Source organism: Lithobates pipiens, unplaced genomic scaffold (genome assembly GCF_037356315.1).
Source record: "Lithobates pipiens isolate NorthernLeopardFrog02 unplaced genomic scaffold, aLitPip1_a1.2 Scaffold_1, whole genome shotgun sequence".
Taxonomy (NCBI): domain Eukaryota; kingdom Metazoa; phylum Chordata; class Amphibia; order Anura; family Ranidae; genus Lithobates; species Lithobates pipiens.
In genome coordinates, this window is record NW_027507685.1 from 43,999,221 (window position 1) to 44,023,444 (window position 24,224).

The 24,224-nt window shown below is 46.4% G+C and overlaps 1 protein-coding gene across 1 annotated transcript in view; it reads right to left on the bottom strand.

Annotated features, from left to right (window-relative positions):
* Positions 1-23,916, bottom strand: part of LOC143993019 (pinopsin-like) — a 91,088-nt gene extending 67,172 nt beyond the window's left edge. Inside the window, exon 1 of the mRNA XM_077490422.1 lies at positions 23,454-23,916. Coding sequence (XP_077346548.1) covers positions 23,454-23,787 — 334 coding nt within the window. The 5' untranslated portion in view covers positions 23,788-23,916. The remainder of the gene's footprint in view (positions 1-23,453) is intronic.
* Positions 23,917-24,224: the final 308 nt, after the last annotated feature.

A 24,224-nucleotide genomic window follows, 5' to 3' on the forward strand; every position in this document is an offset into this window, starting at 1 on the left:
AGTTGCACTGCTTGTCTGCTCCCTGCTGCCCTCTCTGCCATTTAAAGACCTTGTACTACTATTCTCCCATAATAAGTTCTGGGAATAGAGGAGGAGCAGATGAATGTCAGGATCTCCATCACCCAGTAACAGAACACGATGCATCCTGGGAAAATAGTAGTATGAGGTTTCTGAATGGTAGAGAGGGCAGAAGGTTGAGCAGCACCAGTCTTCACACTAGCAGCTGCAGCATCATTGGACAGCCACTAAGGGCAATTCTCAGCAGCTATGAAAGTGGTATGAAGGAAGTATCAGTTTGCATGGCATGGCATACATACCATTACATATAACTCATGCGTTTGTCAGCATGCCCCTCCCCCCCCCCCCCCCCCTCAAATTTTTTATATCTAGCTTTAAAAATGTGTATGTGTAGATGTGGTTTGCAGTCAGTTCTACTGAATATGTTATGTTTCTATTAACCACTAGAAGGTACCCAGATCCCAGCTTGGTTTGCTTAGGCAAACAGAGATTGGTCATTGATTCAAGGTGCTTTTCACATTCATTAATATTTGGATTGCTTGATTTCTTCAGGGAAAGGGAAGCCAACCCAGTGTCTGCTTAAATAAGCCCATGTAATGGGTTTTCCATCAGGAATTGCGCCAGCACATTCCCTCCCTAAGCTGACAAGCAGTGAGTGCTCTGGGGCAATGAAGCGTAAATCTGCTAAATGACAAGGCATCTAAATGGGCTTTCATGTCTGGTTATGGACAGGTTTTGTAGTTCTGAAATTAAAGGGTTAAATCTCTTCATAGTTTTTAAACATTTTTCAAATATATGACAGCAGAGGACAAAATTGAACCTAGGCCCTTGGAAATTTTCAAGTCATAAACCCCATGACATATATTCTTACAGCGTAACACCTGATTAAGCATAAGGCCCTGTTCACACCTGAGCAACTTTCTGTTTAAGGCTCGATTTCCACTAATGCGTTTTTTGATGCATTTTGCAGAAACGCAGGGAATTTCACTTGCCGACCGCCTCCTGTACATATACGTTGGCACTTTGAAGATGGATATCCCTGTAACGGCAGCAGCTGCTGCCACAACCGAGGTATCCATCTCTTCAGGAGCCGGTCACGTTTACAATAATGGTGGTCTCCGTGGCGGATTCCGCCGCTTACTGGAGCCGTTGGCCGCAGCGGAGGCGATCGGGTCCTTTAATGGCTGGGTATGGAGACAAGTGAGGGGAAGATGGCCCCCACCCGTCTTCATACCATAGCAGGGCAGAAGCGACGTCATAACGTCCCTTCCGCCCATACGTCTTAAAGAGACATTTTTTTCAGTGTCATTTTTTCAAATGACAAAATTTTTTTTTTATTTTTTTTTATTAATTGCATTTTAGTCCAAATATGAGATCTGAGGACTTTTTGACCCCAGATCTCATATTTAAGAGGACATGTCATGCTTTTTTCTATTACAAGGGATGTTTATATTCCTTAAATCCTTTCATAAAAGTGACCCAATTTTTTTTTTTTTTTAAACTGTGAAAAAAGAAATAAAATTAAGTAAAATAAAGTAGCGCCCGCATATGAAAACGGTGGTCAAACCACACATGTGAGGTATCGCCGCAATCATTAGAGCGAGAGCAATAAGTCTAGCCCTAGACCCCTTCTGTAACTCAAAACCTGCAACCTGTAGAATTTATTAAACGTTGCCTATAGAGATTTTTAAGGGTAAAAGTTTGTCGCCATTCCACGAGCAGGTGCAATTTTGAAGCATGACATGTTGGGTATCAATTTACCCGATGTAAGATTATCTTTCGCGATATGAAAAAAATAAATTGGGCTAACTTTACTGTTGTCTTATTTTTTTTTATTAAAAAAAGTGAACTTGTAAGATCGCTGAGCAAATACAGTGTGAAAAAAAGTATTGCAGTGACTTATTCTCTAGGGTGTTAGAAAAAAAAAACAATATATAATGTTTGGGGGTTCTATGTATTTTTCTAGCAAAAAAAAAAAAGTTTTAAACTCGTAAACACCAAAATCTCAAAACTAGGCTAGTCCTTAAGTGGTTAACATCCCATGGAACACATTCACATCACTGCATTTTTGGAAATGGTCGGGGACACCTGCTGAATGTAAAGAAAAAAGAATTGCCGGCAAAAAAAAATAGTGAAAGAAAACAGAGTGGGGTCCCCCCAAAATCCATACCAGAACCTTATTCGAGCATGCAGCCCGGCAGGTCAGGAAATGGAAGGGACGAGCGAGAGCTTCCCTCCTCCTTAACCGTACCAGGCGACATTCCCCCCAACATGGGGAGTGGGTCTTTTGGGGCAGGGGCTCTGCCCCCCCACCCCAAAGCACCTTGCCCCCATGTTGATGGGGACAAGGGCCTCTTCCCGACAACCCTAGCTGGTGGTTGCATGGATCTGCAGGCAAGGGGCTTATCAGAATCTGGAAGGCCCCTTTAACAAGGGAACCCCCAGATCCCGGCCTCCCCCCATGTGAATGAATATGGGGTATATTGTACCGCTACCCATTCATCAAAAAAAAAGTAGTGTAGTGTGAAAAAATACAGTAGACTGTTTTTGACAAGTCTTTTATTAAAAAATATCTTCTTCTTCCCTGCTTCTTGCTCTGGTCTTCCTCCATCTTCTTCCGAATCTTCTTCCTCTGGGCTTCTCCTTTTCCCATTTCTTCTTTCTCCTGTCTTCTTTGTCCAGTGTTCTTCTTCCTCTGCCACCGCTCCTGCAAATGACCCTCCTCCGATGCTGCATTCCACTGATCTGTTTGCACCGATTTCAAGCATGTCTTAGATAACAATGGGGGTGTGGCCATCAGATGACATCTGTCGGAGGCCCCGACCGCATGTGACTTCACCACTCATAGATATAGGGCTCTTTACGCAGCTTGTCAGAAGCTAAATACAGAGCAGCCAGTTTAAATACAAGCTGGTACACTCTGTTTGCAGCAGACTGAGAGGATGAGCTCACAGTGCCTCTCCTCACTTCTTGTCAGAGGCACTGAGCTCAATGGACAGCTTGGAGCCTTGAACCAATGATAAAGTACCATTAGCCCCAGTTGTCCAATAAAATGCTGCAGTGGAGGCACGCCTCTAACTGCAGTGTGATAGAAGGGGTATGTGTCTAAAAGACAGATGCTCCCTTCCAGCCCAGCCCTCTAAACTACAGGGAAAAAACATGGGTTGTTTATGGGTAAAAGATTTACCCACAATCCAATGTTTTTCTTACACAGTTAGGAGGGAGAATGAGAATGTGCTGCTGTTGAAAAGGTACTGTTATAATCAAGCTAAATCATATATTCTTATGCTATATGTTATAAGATAATTTATTATTTATTTACTGTGAAATTACTGGTTTAAACTGATAACTTCAGTAATTTGTCTGTTAAGCCACCTGCTTGACTACAGTTTTTGAAAATAAATTACCTTAAAAACAATATATAATAATTATTTGTATATTATGGTACTTATTTTTAATTAACTCCTTGCCACCCAGGCCAATTCTTACACTTCTCCCCTACATGTAATAGCCATCATTTTTTTGCTAGAAAATTACTCAGAACCCCCTAACATGAATATATTGTTTTAGCAGACACCCTAGGGAATAAAATGGTGGTCGTTGCAACTTTTTATGTTTTTTATGGCGTAGCAATTTTACAAACGCGTTTTTTTTTTTTTTCTGTTTCGTGAATATAAAAAAAAAGCACTAAAGATAACCTGCTTTTTTTTTTTTTTTTTTTTTTTTTGTATAATGTGAAAGATGATGTTACACCAAGTAAATAGATACCTAACATGTCACGCTTTAAAATTGTGCACACTAGTAGAATGGCACCAACCTTCAGTATTTAAAAATCTCCATAGGTGATGCTTTACTTTTATTTTTATTTTTTTTTACATATTACATGTTTAGAGTAAGCCCTTGTACACACGGTCGGAGATTCCGACGGAATGTGTCCGATCGGAACGTTTTGTTGGATAATCCGACTGTGTGTGGTCTCCATCGGACTGTTTCCGACGAGTATCCGACGGACCAAGTTTTCCAACTTGTCGGTAAAAAACATGATCCGATCGGACCTTGTCCGATCATGTGTAGAGCATTCCCATCGGACAAAGTGCCACGCGTGCTCAGATCAAATTCCTACACCAAAGCTATTGGCTACTAGCCTGAACGTAGTCCCGTCGTAACGAAATAACGTCATCACGTTCTGAACGATCGGATTTTCCGTCAACTTTGTCCGACCGTGTGTATGCAACAGTTTTGGACAAAATCCGTTGGAATGTCCGACCGTGTGTACAAGGGCTTACAGAGGAGGTCTAGTGCTAGAATTATTGCTCTCGCTCTAATGTTCGTGGCGTATGTAATCTGTTTGTATCTGACTCTGATACTAGCCAGTGCATCACCAGCCACTGACCTCACCGCACGTCCCTGGTGTACATTGAGCATTGTACATTACCACAACTAATATGCACTGTTTGTTCCAAACAAATTGAACTGGGGAGGAATGGAGGAGGTTTGGGAATGCACAGAGGATGCTACAAGGAGTCAGAAAAAGACTGAAGCCCCATACACACTATCAGTTTTTCCTTCAGGTTTACCAAAACCATGTAGTACAAGGGCCTGCCTGATTACATACAAATTGAAACTCCTAAGGTTTGACCTCATATTATATGGTTTTGATAAGTCTGAAGGAAAAACTCAGCAGAAAAACTGATAGTGTGTATGGGGCTTAATGGCCCTAAATCTATTTTTCATTCAATTGTTTATTAAGTAGTGAATTTGCATGGATTATTTTTGGGGAATAAGGTTATGATTTTAGCATTTCAGCAATTTTAAAGCAGACCTTCACCCATTACAAAAACAGTGCTTCCTGTTTTCCTGCCTAGGCAATAATTATGTATATACCCTCTCTGCCACCTGGGATTGCTACGTCACACATTCCCACGGGGCAGTTTTACCAAGGGCTCACGCTGTGAGATTCTATGCATACACAAATGGGATATTGCACTTTGCCAGATATTTGGGATCTGGCAGAGACCAGCGGCATCTCTGCACACACTGCGGGGATCCCATGCCTGTCCCATAAACCTAGCTGAGATCTGTGCACAAGATGGATTTTTTAAAATGGTGTTGCACATAAACAGCAGTAGGAGGGTAATAATTTGGAGTGCAATCTGCTTTATGTGGCTTTTTTCTACCAGGGTGGTGCCTTTTGGAGGTATTTCAGCACTACTGTTTCAGCCAGCAAAGTTGATGAAGTGTAGACGGGAAGGATGGAAGTTGACTTTAGGGCTGCCTCATTACACTAACCTAGAACAAGGTCAAGGTCTGCTTTACACTGATAAAGTCATATAGGTATAAAACACAACTAAATAACTAGTTCCCCTGCAATGTCTTTTCTTAACGCACATTATTACACATAAAATAAGGTATTGCAAGAACATGACTGCAAATGACTTGTTCATTTTCTATTTTAAATGTTGCTTTGTTGTTAAATATGTTCATATGTGTAGCAGCAGAAGAAATACAATATAATAATCTAACCATTTTTTTTTTAATTTTTGTGAAGAATAAAAGATGTTTGAATGTGAACTAGAGAAGGGAGGACTGAGTGGGAGAGCAAGAAAAAGGACTAACATATTTTATGAAGTGATAATAACAGGGAAGACGGTATATATGTGGAAAGATCAAAATGCTTAAGAAAAGAAGAAACGCCTCATTCACTGGCGCTTTGAAAAAAAAAAAAAAAAAAACATATAGTAAAACTGTACAATAAATACCAAAATGTACATGAAACACAATGGGAAGTTATGAAAATGGTCTAAGGCCGGGTACACACTTATGCTAATTGGATGCGGCTTTCTCCACATCCAATTCGCATGACAGGAGAGTGTGGCGGTTCCAATGTCTCTGGGGAGGCTGCGGAGCGCACTGCAGAAGGGCCCTGTGCGTCTTTAGCTCTGTTTCAGGTCCGAAAAATCTGGACCGTAGTCGGACCTGAAGCGGTGAACCGGAACGCACTGCACGCCCCGCAGCCACACATAGTGTGAACCCGGCCTAAGGGTCTTTTTTGACAATCAGTTTTTCAGACAGATCTGACTGGAAGCTCAATGTTTGTCTACAGGCATAGAAAATTACATTGTAAAAGAAGAAAAAAATTCATAAGCCTCGGTTCACACTAGTGCAACTTCTGATTTGAATTGCACAGAATCTCATTGACAAGGAAAATTTCAGTTTTTTTCATTCTAATCAACGCAACTCAGAACGTTGTGATGAAGGAAAAGGTTCCTGCACTACTTGTGATTTACAGGGTGATCTGGCCCCACTGAATACGTAAAGTCACACTACAAAATTGCTCTGAAAATTGCATCAACAGAGAAAGGAAGGAACACTGCTTACCGATTCAGTCCATGAACATGTGAATGAGTGTGGCCTCAGTCAGTGCCGTTCCAGCCACGCCCCTCTGACATGTTTCACCCTGCACACCGGGGCCTGATTAGAGGAGTGCAAGGTGAAACACGTCAAGGGGGAGTGGCACTGGCTGAGGCTACACTCATTTACATATTCTTGGGTCATTGAACGGTGTTCCTTCCTTTCTCCGTTGATGCTTCTACATCCCTGAATAGTGCGTAGGCGCCTGATCCCTTCACTGCAATCGGTGGGGAGATCTTTGTCTCGGCTTAGAGCAGCACTGCAACTTATACTTGGATCACTGTGAATGGCGCATTGCAGCAGTTTGACAGGAAGCTTGTACATAGAGGTAGACTTTTACACTGGATTTCTGCACAGATTTGGAAGAACTACAGAAAGCACACTAAGATTCAAGTAGAAATATACATGGCTATTGTAGTTGACAACATTTGCTTATCCAGGAGTTCATGTTTAACAGTTAATATTCCTTCATGTCAGAAGATCATAGTCTGAGTAAGCACTTAGGCAAAGAAAACACTGACTGCTGGCAACCACCTTGAAGAGGAGGGCCGCACAATAAGTACCTAAGGTACTCATGCTTTGGGTTGAGTACCAGAGCCTTAAGCCTAGTATACATCTAATGTCGGCAGTATCGGCTGGTACAATAGAAACCAGCCGACATTCGGCCCATGTGCACAGCAGAGAGCACGTACTTGAGTGTTTTTGGTAGGGGGGTGTTCCCCTGTCAGGACACAATAGAACAGCAGAGGACACTGTACTAACATTGGATTGTTAGTACATCATCAGCTCCAACCTGAGCTGTCAGTTTTTTTTTTTTTTTTCCATTCAACCTGCTGGGTTGAGCAAAAAAAACTGGTAGTGTCTACGGGTCTTTATACAGTACAGAACAATCACCCAATCTGTAAAATCTTCTCTCAATCTTGGCAACAACCTGATGTTTATGGGGCACCAGCAGACACTGACAGCCAATGATTGCCAGGGATGATCTGATCAGACATGTTGATAAGCTTTGTCTTTTGCAAAAACTGGAGGCATCTTCAGCATGGCTCCCAATCCCTACTCCAGAGTGTAAACACGAATAGTCATACAATGTGTAAATTGGTGGTTAGAGGAGCACTGCTTGGCAGGTTCAATCACACCTGCTCATCCAACTGGCCTTTTGTGCTGATTTTAAGGCCCAATTGAATACTTTACTCTGTACTGTACTGTACTGTTCTTTTTTTAAAAATCAATAAACCAGTGGTCTCCACTCTGCACCCATATGTGGTCCTTTGCTGGCTTTCATCCGCTCCTTGGGGCACTTTTCCTTCCACAGACATTAATGATGGTGCACTATTCACTGCTGCAACCTAACAGACTGAAATTTACTGACACAACACCCAAAGTTTACTGGCACAGACACATTTCTACTGGCTAATGGCAGTTAAAAAAATAACAGTTTTAGGTACAAATTTCAGTATCTAGGCTAAAAAACAAGTACAATATGCAATTAGCAATGTGATTTAAGATAGATATTAAAGCAAAAAACATATTTCTTATTTTATTTTAGATGTAGTGGGGGTTATTTACTAAAACTGGAGCATGAAAAAATCTGGTGCAGCTCTGCATAGAAACCAATAAGCTTCCAGGTTTTATTATCAAAGCTTAATTGGACAAGCTGATGTTAGGAGCTGATTGGCTACGATACACACCTGCACCAGATTCTGAGTGTACTAGTTTTAGTAAATCTCCCTCAGGCCGGGTTCACACTATAGCGATGCGGGAACGCCGCGAATCCGCGGCGTTTACCCGCATCGCACACCTCCCGCCGGCAGTTCACACTGCCCTATGCGGACGGCTGGGAGTGTCAATGTTATGTTAATGACACCCCCAGATCCGTCGGCATATCGCAGTGCGATCTGCCGACTCGCACAGGAATCGGATCGCATGGTGTGAACCCCCATGCGATCCGATTCTGTTGCGGACCCAAAAAAGGGTCCCGTGCGAGTTTGCTGCGGGAGCGCTGCGAATTCAGCCATACTATCTGTATGGCTGAACTCGCATCGCTACGGAGATCGGATGTGATTTGCTGTGCGAATCACATCTGGATCTCCCCCCGCAGCGATGTGAACCGGGCCTCAGTAAGTTGCTCAGAGACAGGATTCAGGAGGGCAAGAAATTAGAATGGGCAGGCACAAACACATGACATTGACCCTCACAGTGACACTAACAGCAGTGTGCTGTAGCACAGATGATGACACCTCACCGACATGACACGTTTCCTCTTGAGTCACAGTCACAGGCTCTCGCCACACTATGTGGTCTCTTTACAGTCCCACGCCTGTCTTGCCTTGCTCCCATCCCGCAGACCCGCATAGGAGGCTCCAGCCACTTTGCTCGACTCCCTTGCACCATGACATCATGACAACACACCGCCTCCGCCAGACCCCCTCCCCACCTGGACCGCCCAAAAACACTGTAGCAGGTATAGAAAAATGGGGTTCCCTCGCGCTATCATAGTGAAAAATATCTGAATGTGGTATGTCGGTTAGATTGCTGCTAGACCTAAAGTGTATACCATGCACTTGAACAACAATAAATAAAAAAGGTGATCAGTGCAAACTATATACCAAATATTACTACAAAGATAGAAAATCCTTGTTTGATATGTATTCTACTTCATAGATAAAGTGCAATAAATCAATAATGATAATACTATTTGTGAATCCTAATGCAAATTGCTGCTGTGCATGCAATTATTTAGCTGCTGTGCAAAACTGCTACTGTGCAAGCTACATAAATAAATTATTCGCTGTGCATAAGATTTAGCTGCTGTGCAAAGTGCTACTGTGCAAACTACGCAAATAAATTATTGGCTGTGCATGTAATTATTTAGCTGCTGTGCAAAGTGCTACTGTGCAAACTACGCAAATAAATTATTTGCTGTGCATGCGATTATTTAGCTGCTGTGCAAATTGCTACTGTGCAAACTACGCAAATAAATTATTTTCAAAAAATGCACAACACATTACCATAAATTCATAAAGTGAATAAAATAGCTGCTGCTGTGCAAATAATTAAAACAAACAATTAATATAGTACAAAATCGTGCAAATCATCATCAGGTGCTAAACATTAAAAAATAACTGAATGAACACTAAATAGTGCAAAATGGTGCAAGATAATCATAAAGTTCTGAGTATCAAATGATCCTTTTTGTACACCTTTAAGTGTGTAGGTGTACCAATACAGTTCTATTTATATTAAGAAGTGATACCCATAAAAGTCCATCCATAAACAGTAAACGTGCAAATTAGTGCAAAGAGTGCTGGTGTGCAACAATGTGCCAAGCAAACTCTTTAGGTGCCATCCACTGTGTACTCTTCGTGTGCTCCACTCAGTGCTCTCTATGTGCTTACCTCTAAATGGGTAAGAAATGCCACTCAGATATTTCTAATGATGAGTCCTCCTGAGTGTGGTAACCAGGGATGATGTCCTTAAGAGTGCTGTATTGCAATAATGGCTCCCAGTTGGTTAGTTTGCCCGTTCATCCACAGCAAATGAAAGCGGGTACTCAGATGGTCTCTCCCGGCTACGAGCATCAGACATATTTTTTTACTGCCAGCCTTTTTCTGTCACTGGCATTTACAGGCTGCCAGTAAAAAGATTGGCTATTCCTTCCACTGATACCAATGAAGGGGCACTATTTCTCCCATTGAGATCACAATGGGGCACTATTCCTTCCACTGACACCAACGATGGTGCACTCTTCCTCCTCCTACTGACTACAGACGGGTTGTAATTTTTTTTACGCCTGCTGACCACCAAGCCTCACCTATTGATCTTCCAACCCTTCTGGCCACAGACCGCCCCCTCCCTAAAGTCTAAAGGACAGAAAACTGGCCCTTTGTTTAGAAAGTTTGGAGACCCCTGCAATAAACTATTATTTGAGTAAAGAAATAGATTTGCAGTCAGATAGACTTTGTATGAACAACTCCATTTTCATTTTGGCCAATAAACCTTCAGACTGAACAGAAAGTATCTAACCGATATCTCCATCCACTATACAAAGCATGGATGGACAATTCTCCCACTACCGCTATTGTTTTTTGACAGCTGGCCCTGTCAAAAAAACTGAACTGTGCCTGCATCTGACTCACATATACCCAGTGAAGTGAACAGCCTCAGATGATACACAGAGATGAAACAAATTTCCCTACATAAGTTTTATATGTATATCTGCTGTCTATCAGCTTTATATATTCTTTAGAAAGTTCAGATAGTGTTCAGAGATTTTCTCTTCCTGATTAGCACTGCAGTAAAGCCTGGGCATACAGCCAAGACAGCTGATTGGAGGAAAGGCACACACCCCCTCTCCTTCATAGGTAGAGACTTTCAGCTCTACTTGTTGAATAGTTCAGCACTCTGCTAATCTACTGTATTTATAGCATCCTCCCCAACATAAAACCCAGGCTGCTTTTATCTCAGTTGTAGAAGAACTTGTCAGTAGTGATGGACGAACTTCCGACGGGACGTTTCGCGAACGCGAAACGCGAACGGACACAAACGTTCGCGAAAACGACCGTTCGCCGCGGGCTCCATTGACTTCAATGGGAGGCGAATTTCGCAAACCTTTAGGTCGAATTTGCGGCCACGGGGTAATTATTAGGGGGTAGCACGTAGTCCCACCACCTGGACAATAGCATAATACATGTATGAGGTGAATTTGGGATCGATAACTACAAGCATTTTTTTTTTATTTGGGAAATTGTTCTGACAATTCAGGACTATGGAGCTAATGAAGGCAATGGAGGAGAGGGAAGGTCAGGGACCAGGGTAGGCAAACAAGAGGGTGCAGGAGATACAGAGCACTGACAGCAGCACCGTAATACAGAGCACTGACATCAGCACCGTGACATACAGCGCTGACAGCAGCTCCGTGACATACAGCGCTGACAGCAGCTCCGTGACATACAGCGCTGACAGCAGCTCCGTGACATACAGCGCTGACAGCAGCTCCGTGACATACAGCGCTGACAGCAGCTCCGTGACATACAGCGCTGACAGCAGCACCGTGACATACAGCGCTGACAGCAGCTCCGTGACATACAGCGCTGACAGCAGCTCCGTGACATACAGCGCTGACAGCAGCTCCGTGACATACAGCACTGACAGCAGCTCCGTGACATACAGCGCTGACAGCAGCTCCGTGACATACAGCGCTGACAGCAGCACCGTGACATACAGCGCTGACAGCAGCTCCGTGACATACAGCGCTGACAGCAGCTCCGTGACATACAGCGCTGACAGCAGCTCCGTGACATACAGCGCTGACAGCAGCTCCGTGACATACAGCGCTGACAGCAGCTCCGTGACATACAGCGCTGACAGCAGCACCGTGACATACAGCGCTGACAGCAGCTCCGTGACATACAGCGCTGACAGCAGCTCCGTGACATACAGCGCTGACAGCAGCTCCGTGACATACAGCACTGACAGCAGCTCCGTGACATACAGCGCTGACAGCAGCTCCGTGACATACAGCGCTGACAGCAGCACCGTGACATACAGCGCTGACAGCAGCTCCGTGACATACAGCGCTGACAGCAGCTCCGTGACATACAGCGCTGACAGCAGCTCCGTGACATACAGCGCTGACAGCAGCTCCGTGACATACAGCGCTGACAGCAGCTCCGTGACATACAGCGCTGACAGCAGCTCCGTGACATACAGCGCTGACAGCAGCTCCGTGACATACAGCGCTGACAGCAGCACCGTGACATACAGCGCTGACAGCAGCTCCGTGACATACAGCGCTGACAGCAGCTCCGTGACATACAGCGCTGACAGCAGCTCCGTGACATACAGCGCTGACAGCAGCTCCGTGACATACAGCGCTGACAGCAGCTCCGTGACATACAGCGCTGACAGCAGCTCCGTGACATACAGCGCTGACAGCAGCTCCGTGACATACAGCGCTGACATCAGCACCGTGACATACAGCGCTGACAGCAGCTCCGTGACATACAGCGCTGACAGCAGCTCCGTGACATACAGCGCTGACAGCAGCTCCGTGACATACAGCGCTGACAGCAGCTCCGTGACATACAGCGCTGACAGCAGCTCCGTGACATACAGCGCTGACAGCAGCACCGTGACATACAGCGCTGACAGCAGCTCCGTGACATACAGCGCTGACAGCAGCTCCGTGACATACAGCGCTGACAGCAGCTCCGTGACATACAGCACTGACAGCAGCTCCGTGACATACAGCGCTGACAGCAGCTCCGTGACATACAGCGCTGACAGCAGCACCGTGACATACAGCGCTGACAGCAGCTCCGTGACATACAGCGCTGACAGCAGCTCCGTGACATACAGCGCTGACAGCAGCTCCGTGACATACAGCGCTGACAGCAGCTCCGTGACATACAGCGCTGACAGCAGCTCCGTGACATACAGCGCTGACAGCAGCTCCGTGACATACAGCGCTGACAGCAGCTCCGTGACATACAGCGCTGACAGCAGCTCCGTGACATACAGCGCTGACAGCAGCTCCGTGACATACAGCGCTGACAGCAGCTCCGTGACATACAGCGCTGACAGCAGCTCCGTGACATACAGCGCTGACAGCAGCACCGTAAGCAGCCCCAGGAGGAAGTCAGCACAGCACAGGGATGGTGTGATCCCCTCATAATAAGAACCCCCAGGAGGAAGTCAGCACAGCACAGGGATGGTGGGAGCCCCTCATAATAAGAACACCCAGGAGGAAGTCAGCACAGCACAGGGATGGTGGGAACCCCTCATAATAAGCAGCCCCAGTAGAAATATGACACCGCTCAACCTCTTCAAAGAGGAGGGTAGGGGCATATAGTACGGTGTGCTTTTTTGGGTCAGGGAAGTGAGCCAAATGAATTAAGAAGGTCTGTGTGCTTGATTCCAAAAATTGTTTATAGACATATACATGGTCTACTGATCACATGTGTTGAATTCCTCCGAGATCCATGCCTCATTCATTTTTAGAAATGTGAGGTAGTTAACACTGTGGTGAGCTAGGCGAGTACGCTTATCGGTCACAATCCCCCCTGCTGCGCTGAACGTCCTTTCGGACAGGACACTGGATGAGGGGCAAGCCAACAGTTCGATTGCAAATTGGGCAAGCTCTGGCCAGAGGTCAAGCCTGCCCACCCAGTAGTCTAGGGGTTCATCACTCCTCAGAGCGTCCACATCGGCCGTTAACCCAATGTAGTCGGACACCTGACGGTCTAGGCGTTCCCTGATGCTGGATCCGGATGACACCTGTCGATGGGTCGGCTGAAAGAATGACCTCATATCCGAAGTCACCAACACATCTTCAAACCGGCCTCTTCTTGCAGGCGCTGTTGGATTGGTACCCGCAAATCCTTCTCTGGGAGTGGGAATTGCTCCTCTGCCAGCGCACGCAAAAGCAGAATGCAGCATTTCTCGAAGCAAGGCCTGGAAGTGCTGCATTCTGACAGCCCTCTGCGACGGCGGTAACATTTCCGCCATTTTGTGTTTGTACCGGGGGTCTAAGTACGTTGCCACCCAGTACTGGTCCTTGACCCTCATGCTTTTTATACGGGGGTCCCTATTAAAACACTGGAGCATGAAGGCCCCCATTTGCACTAAAGTGGAAGCGGTGTGGTGGCCTGGCTCCTGCTCATCATCCAGGATAATGTCGTCCTCTTCATTCTCCTCTCCCCATCCTCGCACAACAGGGATCCCAGAAAGGTTTAAAGCATGCTCTTCTTGCTCCTGCTCATCCGCCCCGGCACCATCCTCCTCTGACTCCTCATCAGACTCCTGTTGTTGACTTGTCTCAGATAGAGTAGCCCCCCCTGGGAATTCATCCAGCATTGCGACTTCCTCATCTTCCCGCTCCTGCTCCTCCACAGCCTGATCAATGACACGACGCAATGCACGCTCCAGAAAGAAGGCATAAGGTACCATGTCACTGATGGCGCCATGGCTGCGACTGACCAGTTTGGTGATCTCCTCAAATGGCCGCAGAAGTCTGCATGTGTCGCGCATGAGCAGCCACTGGCGCGGTGAAAAAAAACCCAGCTCCCCAGAACCGTTTCTTTCGCAGAGTTCATACAGGTAGACGTTAACTGCACGTTTCTGCTGGAGCAGCCTATCAAGCATATAGAAGGTTGAGTTCCATCGCGTCGGGCAATCGCAAATAAGACGTCTGACCGGCAGATGGTGTCGCCGCTGAATGTCAGCAAGGCGAGCCATGGCCGTGTAAGATCTTCTGAAATGGGCCGAGATTTTCCTTGCCTGCCGCAAGATGTCCTGGACCCCAGGGTATTTGACAAGGAATCGCTGCACGACCAAGTTTAAGACGTGTGCCATGCACGGCACGTGCGTGATTTTGCCCTGTTTCAATGCGCTAAGCAGATTGGCACCGTTGTCACACACCACTTTACCAACTGTCAAATTGAGCGGTGTTAGCCACTCATCTGCCTGTGAACGCAAAGCTGAAAGGAGTGCCGGGCCAGTGTGGCTCTTTGCTTCCAGGCACAACAGACGCAGCACGGCATGGCAACGTCTCACCTGGCATGTGGAATAGGTTCTGGGGAGCTTGGGCGGTGCAGTGGAAGAGACGCTAGCAGCGGAAAAGGAGGAGGCAGCTGAGGAGGAGAGGGAGGAGGATGGAGTAGGAGGAGGAGAAGAAGAGTCAGGCCTGCATGCAATCCGTGGCGGTAAAACCAAATCTACACGGGTGCCACGGGTTACATGCTTGACGGCCGTCAGAAGGTTCACCCAGTGGGCAGTAAAACTGATATACCTTCCCTGCCCGTGTTTGCTAGACCACGTGTCTGTGGTCAGATGTATCTTGGCACCGACACTGTGTGCCAGAGATACATTCACTTGCCGCTGAACATGGCCATATAGCTCTGGGATGCCCTTCTCTGAGAAATACTTCCTTCCTGGGACCTTCCATTGTGGTGTTCCAATGGCCACAAATTTGCGAAAGGCCTCCGAGTCCACCAGTTTATATGGCAGTAGTTGGCGGGCTATGAGTTCTGACAAGCCAGCCGCCAACCGTTGGGCAAGAGGGTTATCCGGCGTCATCATTTTTTTACGCTCAAACATTAGGCCCACGGAAGCCTGCCTTTTTGCAGAAAAATGTGAGCTTGGCGTGATGGAAGGTGGAGTGGAGGACAATTGTGAGGAGAGAGGAGAAGGAGAAGTAGAAGACGAGGCTGGACGGTGAGAGCCTGCAGTGTGGCTTTGTGTGTTCCGTTGCTCCCACTGGGCTCGGTGATGGCTGCTCATGTGCCTTCTTAAGGCGGTCGTCCCTAGGTGAGTATTGGGCTTACCGCGACTAACGCGTTGACTGCAAAGATTGCAGATGGCAACGCTATTGTCAGCAGCGGACACGTTAAAAAAAGCCCACACTGCGGAGCCATGTGCCGGTGTCCTGGGAGCGCCAGATGTGACCGTACATGGTCGATGACTCGCTCCTGATACATTTGCAGTCTGCTTTGTCCCTGCTGTGCAATGTAAGTCATTGCTGCTTCTCCTCCCTATCTGCTGGTCCATATCTCCCTCTGAACTCCCCTCCTCTTCCTCTCTTGTGGGCACCCACGTGACATCACTAGACACGTCATCATCAACGTCACCTTCCCCACCGCTATAAGTAGAGTAGGCAGCAACACCGGGGACCAACCTCCTCCTTGGGCTGATCTGGGTACTGGCGTCAGACTGCTGAGTAGCGCTTGTTGCTACCTCCTCTTCCTGATCCAATACCAAGAGTGGCTGCGCATCAGAAATGTCCTCTTGATATGGATCGGAAAATAATTCCAGTGACTCAAGCGGAAGGTATGTGGTGGTGGTGGTGGTGGTCGTGTTGTTGGTGGTAGTGTCTTTGGGGGTGCACATAGCAGAGAGTGAAGAAGAGGGTGCAGATCGAGAGGATGAGGAGGGTGCAGAAGAGTAAGGCTGAGCGAGCCACTCAACCAAGTCTGGTGCATCCTTTAAAGTAATTGAACGCACCTTCTGCAACTTCCCACTTTGGCTCAAGCCTGTTGCTCCTGCCCTACCCCTACCACCCCTGCGGAAGGGCCTGCCTCTTCCTCTGCATGTCATTTTTTAAATGACCCTGTGACAAAACTCTTAGTCCCTATACCGCTGAAGGACTGCTGCAGTATAGGTGAGCGGTCAGCAGTGGTGCACGTCAACCCTATCTATTGTGGACCTATAGCGGTCCTTACAGAACAGCAGACTGTACCGCACTCAAGCCTATGTACCGTAGCACCCTATACCAAGTTACCAGTCCTTATAAGAACTTTTGTGGACCAAGCAGGTTGTGTATTAGTGTTTAGCAGACTGTACGTCAGTCCCTATACCGCTGAAGGACTGCTGCAGTATAGGGCAGCGGTCAGCAGTGGTGCACGTCAACCCTATCTATTGTGGACCGATAGCGGTCCTTACAGAACAGCAGACTGTACCGCACTCAAGCCTATGTACCGTAGCACCCTATACCAAGTTACCAGTCCTTATAAGAACTTTTGTGGACCAAGCAGGTTGTGTATTAGTGTTTAGCAGACTGTACGTCAGTCCCTATACCGCTGAAGGACTGCTGCAGTATAGGGCAGCGGTCAGCAGTGGTGCACGTCAACCCTATCTATTGTGGACCGATAGCGGTCCTTACAGAACAGCAGACTGTACCGCACTCAAGCCTATGTACCGTAGCACCCTATACCAAGTTACCAGTCCTTATAAGAACTTTTGTGGAACAAGCAGGTTGTGTGTTAGTGATTAGCAGACTGTACGTCAGTCCCTATACCAATGAAGGACTGCTGCAGTATAGGGCAGCGGTCAGCAGTAGTGCACGGCAACCCTATGTATTGTGGACCGATAGCGGTCCTTACAGAACAGCAGACTGTACTGCACTCAGGCCTATGTACCGTAGCACCCTATACCAAGTTACCAGTCCTTATAAGAACTTTTGTGGACCAAGCAGGTTGTGTGTTAGTGTTTAGCAGACTGTGCGTCAGTCCCTATACCGCTGAAGGACTGCTGCAGTATAGGGCAGCGGTCAGCAGTAGTGCACGGCAACCCTATGTATTGTGGACCGATAGCGGTCCTTACAGAACAGCAGACTGTAACGCACTCAGGCCTATGTACCGTAGCACCCTATACCAAGTTACCAGTCCTTATAAGAACTTTTGTGGACCAAGCAGGTTGTGTGTTAGTGATTAGCAGACTGTACGTCAGTCCCTATACCAATGAAGGACTGCTGCAGTATAGGGCAGCGGTCAGCAGTGGTGCACGTCAACCCTATGTATTGTGGACCGATAGCGGTCCTTACAGAACAGCAGACTGTAACGCACTCAGGCCTATGTACCGTAGCACCCTATACCAAGTTACCAGTCCTTATAAGAACTTTTGTGGACCAAGCAGGTTGTGTGTTAGTGATTAGCAGACTGTACGTCAGTCCCTATACCAATGAAGGACTGCTGCAGTATAGGGCAGCGGTCAGCAGTAGTGCACGGCAACCCTATGTATTGTGGACCGATAGCGGTCCTTACAGAACAGCAGACTGTACTGCACTCAGGCCTATGTACCGTAGCACCCTATACCAAGTTACCAGTCCTTATAAAAACTTTTGTGGACCAAGCAGGTTGTGTGTTAGTGTTTAGCAGACTGTGCGTCAGTCCCTATACCGCTGAAGGACTGCTGCAGTATAGGGCAGCGGTCAGCAGTAGTGCACGGCAACCCTATGTATTGTGGACCGATAGCGGTCCTTACAGAACAGCAGACTGTAACGCACTCAGGCCTATGTACCGTAGCACCCTATACCAAGTTACCAGTCCTTATAAGAACTTTTGTGGACCAAGCAGGTTGTGTGTTAGTGATTAGCAGACTGTACGTCAGTCCCTATACCAATGAAGGACTGCTGCAGTATAGGGCAGCGGTCAGCAGTAGTGCACGGCAACCCTATGTATTGTGGACCGATAGCGGTCCTTACAGAACAGCAGACTGTACCGCACCCAAGCCTATGTACCGTAGCACCCTAGACAGACCAAGTTACCAGTCCTGATAAAGAGCTTTGTGGAACAAGTGAGTTGTGAATGATTAGCAGACTGCAGCAGAAGGGCAGCAGTCAAGTATAATATTCTTTCTATATTTGGAAGAAAGAATATTATACGTGTACAAGCCTATTACCGTACCACTGATACCAGTCCTGAAAAGAACCTTTGTGGAACTAATAGTAACAGCAAGTCTTTAAAATTATCCTCACTGCCTGACACACTGCTTCCTGCCTGTCCCTATACAAATTGGCAAAAAAGAGTAGGCTGGAACGATTAGCTGGAACAGCTCTTTTGTGGACCTGATAGTAACAGCTAATGATGATGATGATGATGATGATGAAGAAAGACTAATCTGGCTGAGCTGTCCCTAAAATAGCAGCATACAGCGCTCTGTCCCTTTATCTAAACTGACAAAAGAAACTCAGGCTGCTGACCTAACACCTATACCAGTCCTGAAAAGAACTTTTGTGTACCAAATAGCTAGCGTTTTCTCTGTCCCTACTCCACACAGGATCCTTTCCCTACAGTGACAGAAGAAAGAATGTAAAATGGCCACCGGATCGGGTGTATTTATAGGTTAGGGGGAATGTCCAAGTGTCCATGAGCTGTCATGTCTCAATTGGTTGTCCTGTAACACATGATAAACGTGTCACGAAAGGTTAAAGTTCTTGTATACATTAAACACGTAAGTCCGCCGGGGCGAACGACGGAAAAAGGCGTTCGAACCCGCGGACGGCGAAAGTCGGAAATTCGCCGCGAAACGACCGCCGGGCGAACCGTTCGGCCATCACTACTTGTCAGAAGTTATCACGCTGATAACAGAACGGAGTGGGAGACAGCTACAGGACATAGTGCTTTGAAGATTGATAAGAAAACACTGCAGATATATGTTCCCAGCTCAAATTTCATGAATTGGAATTACATCCACTTTAAGGTATACATGAATCCTATAACGATGGTATGGCAACAACTGAGATAACCTTACTTTTCTAATTAGCTCCCACATGCACATGATTGACATATATATTAGCCACTTGCCAACTGTAATACGTATATATACATTGCAGTTTGCAAGTGGTTTATTGGGATTATGGCTGAAGATGTCATCCATAACCCTGGGTACTGTAGTTTTACAGTCTGGTTTTCTCTTGAAAGCATTCCCGAGTGGCTCGTGAGCTTTCCGAAACAACGGGAGAGGACTTCTCCCCCTCCCATCGCTCGCCGGTGTTTCTCGAACTTACCGTTTCCACTGGTTCACCTGAGAAAGGATTGGGCAGTGCCCCCGGCTGGCCACACAGGCAATCAAAGAGGAGATCTGATTTGATTACCTCTATGGCCTTGGTGGACCGGAGCGATGTCATAATGTCACTGCTGGTTCAGGCTGAAAGTAAACAAGTCGTTTGGGGTTTTTTAATAGCAAAAGATCAAAAAATATATGTAATCTTTTACTTTCAAAGGTAAAGAAGAGATTTTGGCTCTTTCTGACCCCAGATCTTTCCATAAAAAGGACATGTCATCGGTGGTGGCTGGTGGTATATTTTTTGGGGGCGTAAAAACGTTGCACCCACAGACACCCCCCCCAGTCGGGTCATCCGAACCCCCCCCCCCAGGTCGGTCGGGTCACCTGCATTCCCTATTAGGCTAGGTTCACACCGCTGCGATGCGGGAACGCCGCGAATCCGCGGCGTTTTCCCGCATCGCATACCTCCCGCCGGCAGTTCACACTGCCCTATGCGGACGGCTGGGGGTGTCAATGTTATGTTAATGACACCCCCAGATCCGTCGGCATATCGCAGTGCGATCTGCCGACTCGCACAGGAATCGGATCGCATGGTGTGAACCCCCATGCGATCCGATTCCGTTGCGGACCCAAAAAAGGGTCCCGTGCGAGTTTGCTGCGGGACCACTGCGAGTTCAGCCATACTATCTGTATGGCTGAACTCGCAGCGCTACGGAGATCGGATGTGATTTGCTGTGCGAATCACATCCGGATCTCCCCCCCGCATCGGTGTGAACCCAGCCTTACAAGGAATGTTTACATTCTTTGTAATAGGAATAAAACTGATCAAAATAAATAATAATTGAAGGGACAGTAAAAAAATAAAAAGTTAAATAAAGAAGAAAAAAATTTAAATGAATGCGCCCCTATCCACACATGTGAGAAAACGCTGTGAACGTTAGAGCGAGAGCAAAAATTCTAGAATTAGACTTCCTCTGTAACCCTAAACAGGTAAACCCTAAAGGTGTTTAAATCATTGCCTATGGGGATTTTAAAAGTGTTTGTTACCCCAACACTTCATATTTCTGATATGTGCCTGCTGTACCATGTGCTTGTATGAGATAATACCCTGTTCTTTTAGCATTGCTTTCGTTATGTGAAACCTCTGGTGTTCCTGCCAGTCCCTCTGCTTTGCTATTAAAAACTGACCACACTAAGCAGGAGAGCACACCATAACCAGTACTCTAACTATGCTGGGAACTCCGTGTGCTCTCTTCCAATGATCAGACTTGTCCTGACACGCCTCCACTGCACAGACATTCACTGGGAAACGCAGAGTGCTGCTGCTTCTCCTCCCCAGCTCTTATGCAGATGAGAACATAGAATGTGATTACTTATATAAAAAGGGGAAAAAAGGTATTTATAATGTATTCTATATCTAAACAAAAATGTTTTGCTTTTCATTTCTATTTTAAACTGAATAGGTTGTTTTACAAAGTGATCATTTAAAATCACTTTAAAGGGGTTGTAAAGATTATTTTTTTTTCAAAAATAACAAACATGTTTTACGTTCCTCCTCTGTGCAAGGGTTTTGCACAGAGCAGCCCAATCCTCCTCTTCTGGGGTCCCTCAGTGACAGATTGGCACTTTCCATGGGGGCACTCATGTGGGCATGCTCCTGAGTCCTGCAGCTGCGTCTATTGACACAGACAGCAGGAGTCGTCCCCTCCCCCAGTGTCACTGGATTTGATTGACAGCAATGGGAGCCAATGAGCCAATGGCTTCTGCTACTATAGATCTATACAATGAGGACCTGAGACAGCGGCTGGAGTAGCTGTGCTCGTCCCCATTGCTGGAATGATTGGGTTTAGGAAAGTAAAATGGGGGCTCTGGGGGGCTGCTGCACTACAGAAGGTTTTCCATAGAATGCATTAAGGTGAAAAACCTTGAGGGTTTACAACCCCTTTATTACCATAGTTTGTTGCCATTCTACGAGTGTGTACAATTTTAAATGGTGACATGTTGGGTATCTATTTACTCAGCATAACATCATCTTTCATGTTTTACTTAAAAATTGGGGTAAATATTCTGGGTTTTTTTTTTTTTTTTATTCATTAACTCCTTCCAGCCGAAAGACGGCTACAGCTTGGGCAGCGAGCTCAGTAATCGCTGAGTTCTAAGGACTCAGCTGATCACAGATCTGGGTAAAGGGCTAATCACAGTGGCCCTTTACTACGTGATCAGCTGTCAGCCAATGACAACTGATCGGGGAAATAAACAGAAGCCGGTTATCGGCTTTTTTTCCCCACGCGCTGACAGCCTGAGGAAAGAAAAAAGCTGTTACCAGATGCTGTTAAAGGGACATCGATCTCCACATTGCTGTTCAGTCGTTGTAAACCCTTACAAACCACTTTGACCTACAGGTAAGTCTAGATTAAGGCTACATGTAGGTCCAAGAAATATCTCCTAAACCTATACGGTTTAGGAGATATTTACCCGAAGACAGCCACCGCTGTCTACGGCGCATGCGCTGAAGACAGCGGCGTGCAGGCGCACTGGGCAGGCCGCAGATCGCGGCGATATGACGCGAGTGTCGGCTCCCGTGCACATGCGTGTAACGTCATCGCGGCTCCGGCGAATCACAGCGCCGGAGCCGCGAGACCTGGAAGTCGCTCCGGGATCCATGGCAGTGGTGAAGAGGAAGACGGAGGGCCGCTTTGGGGGCTTCGTTCTCAGGTAAGTTATTCATAATGAGCTAGTATACTATGCATACTAGCTCATTATGCCTTGGCCTTGCAGGGTGTGTTTTTTATTTTTTTCCCTTTACTTCCTCTTTAATCAGTGCCCACCAGAGCTGTTAATCAGTGCCCACCAGTGCCACCTATCAGTACCCATCAGTACTGCTAATCAGAGCCCACCAGTGCCACCAATCAGTGCCCATCGGTGCTGCCAATCAGTGCCTCATCATCAGCGTCATTTATTATTGCCGCCTAACGGTGTCCATCAGTGCCACCTATGGGTGCAGCCTCATCAGTGCCATCTATCAGTGCTCACCAGTGCCACCGTATCAGTGCAGCCTATCAGTGCAGCCTATCAGTGTCATCTATCAGTGCAGCCTATCGGGCTCATCAGTGCAGCCTCATCAACGCATGTCAGTGATGGAGAAAAATTACCTGTTTGCAAAATGTTATAACAAACTATGAAAAATTACATTTTTTATTTTCATTTTCTGGATTTTTTTTTTGTAATGTAAGATGTAAAGGTGAACTAACACCACAAATGTAACGGTGAACTAACACTGGTTTGACTATTCAGGATTCATTTGGTCTGTCCTGGAAAATCATTTTTTTTTAATTTTCTGGATTTATTTGTTTAGCAAAAAAATAAAATAAACCCAGTGGTGATTAAATACCACCAAAAGAAAGCTCTATTGGTGTGAAAATAAAAAAAATGTTATAATGTATTTTTCCAAAAAAAAAAAAAGTGTTTGCAAACTGCTGCACAAACACAGTGGGGCATAAAAAATTGCGATGATCACCATTTTTATTCTCTAGGGTCTCTGCTAAAAAAAATTAAATAAAATAAATAATGTATAATGTTTGGAGGTTACAAATCATTTTCTAGTAAAAGGAAAATTGGTAAACAAAACGCTTGGTCTTTAAGTTGAATAATGACCCGAGGATAGAAAGCAAAGGTTAGGACAATAGATGATTGAAGCCCCGGCTCGATGTGACTGTCACCTACCGGCCCGTTGGACTTACCGAAGAGAGAGTTGCAGAATCCGTACCACGTACAGCCCCGCGGTCCTATGAGCCACTGTCCGGACACATTGGAGGCGAAGCTGAGCGGAGTGCCGAACACACACACCAGCAGATCGCTGACACTGATATTCAGGAGGATCATATTGATCGGGGTCCGGAGCGCTTCAAACTTGATGAAGATGATGAGCACCAGAGAGTTATAGAGAGATCCTTGTACCAGGATACAGCCCAGGAACACCGCCACCACACTGTGAGCGCTCCTTGTCAGCCCCGCGGGGGGGGTCCTACTCTCCCCTAGGCTGACATTCCACACTCCGCTCTCATTGTACATCATCGCTCTTCACCCCCTGATCTCCGGGCACCGCACTGCCAGCCTCACCCCCCGATCTCCAGCCATCACAGGGACTCCACATTATATATAGAGGACTGAGGAGGGATGCTGGAGTGACCGAGCAATACAACCCCCCCCCCCCCCCCCTACCACAGTCTGCCTATAGAAGCACATGACTCCGGAGGGGAGGGGGATGTATATGTACTGCAGGGACAGGCAATGCAGGGTCATCTATAGCAACACCTACACAATCATCATTGCCTCTCCTTCCTAGGATCTTGTCACAACTTGTCACAGATGCTGCAGGATATGTCCTTACCTGAGGAGACTGACAGCTTGTTGTATGTGATACTGGAACACCTCTATGCCTGACAGTCAGATCATTCTTCTAGGCTCTGTCAATGGTGGCTTTGTTTGTTTGTTTGTTTGTTTGTTTGTTG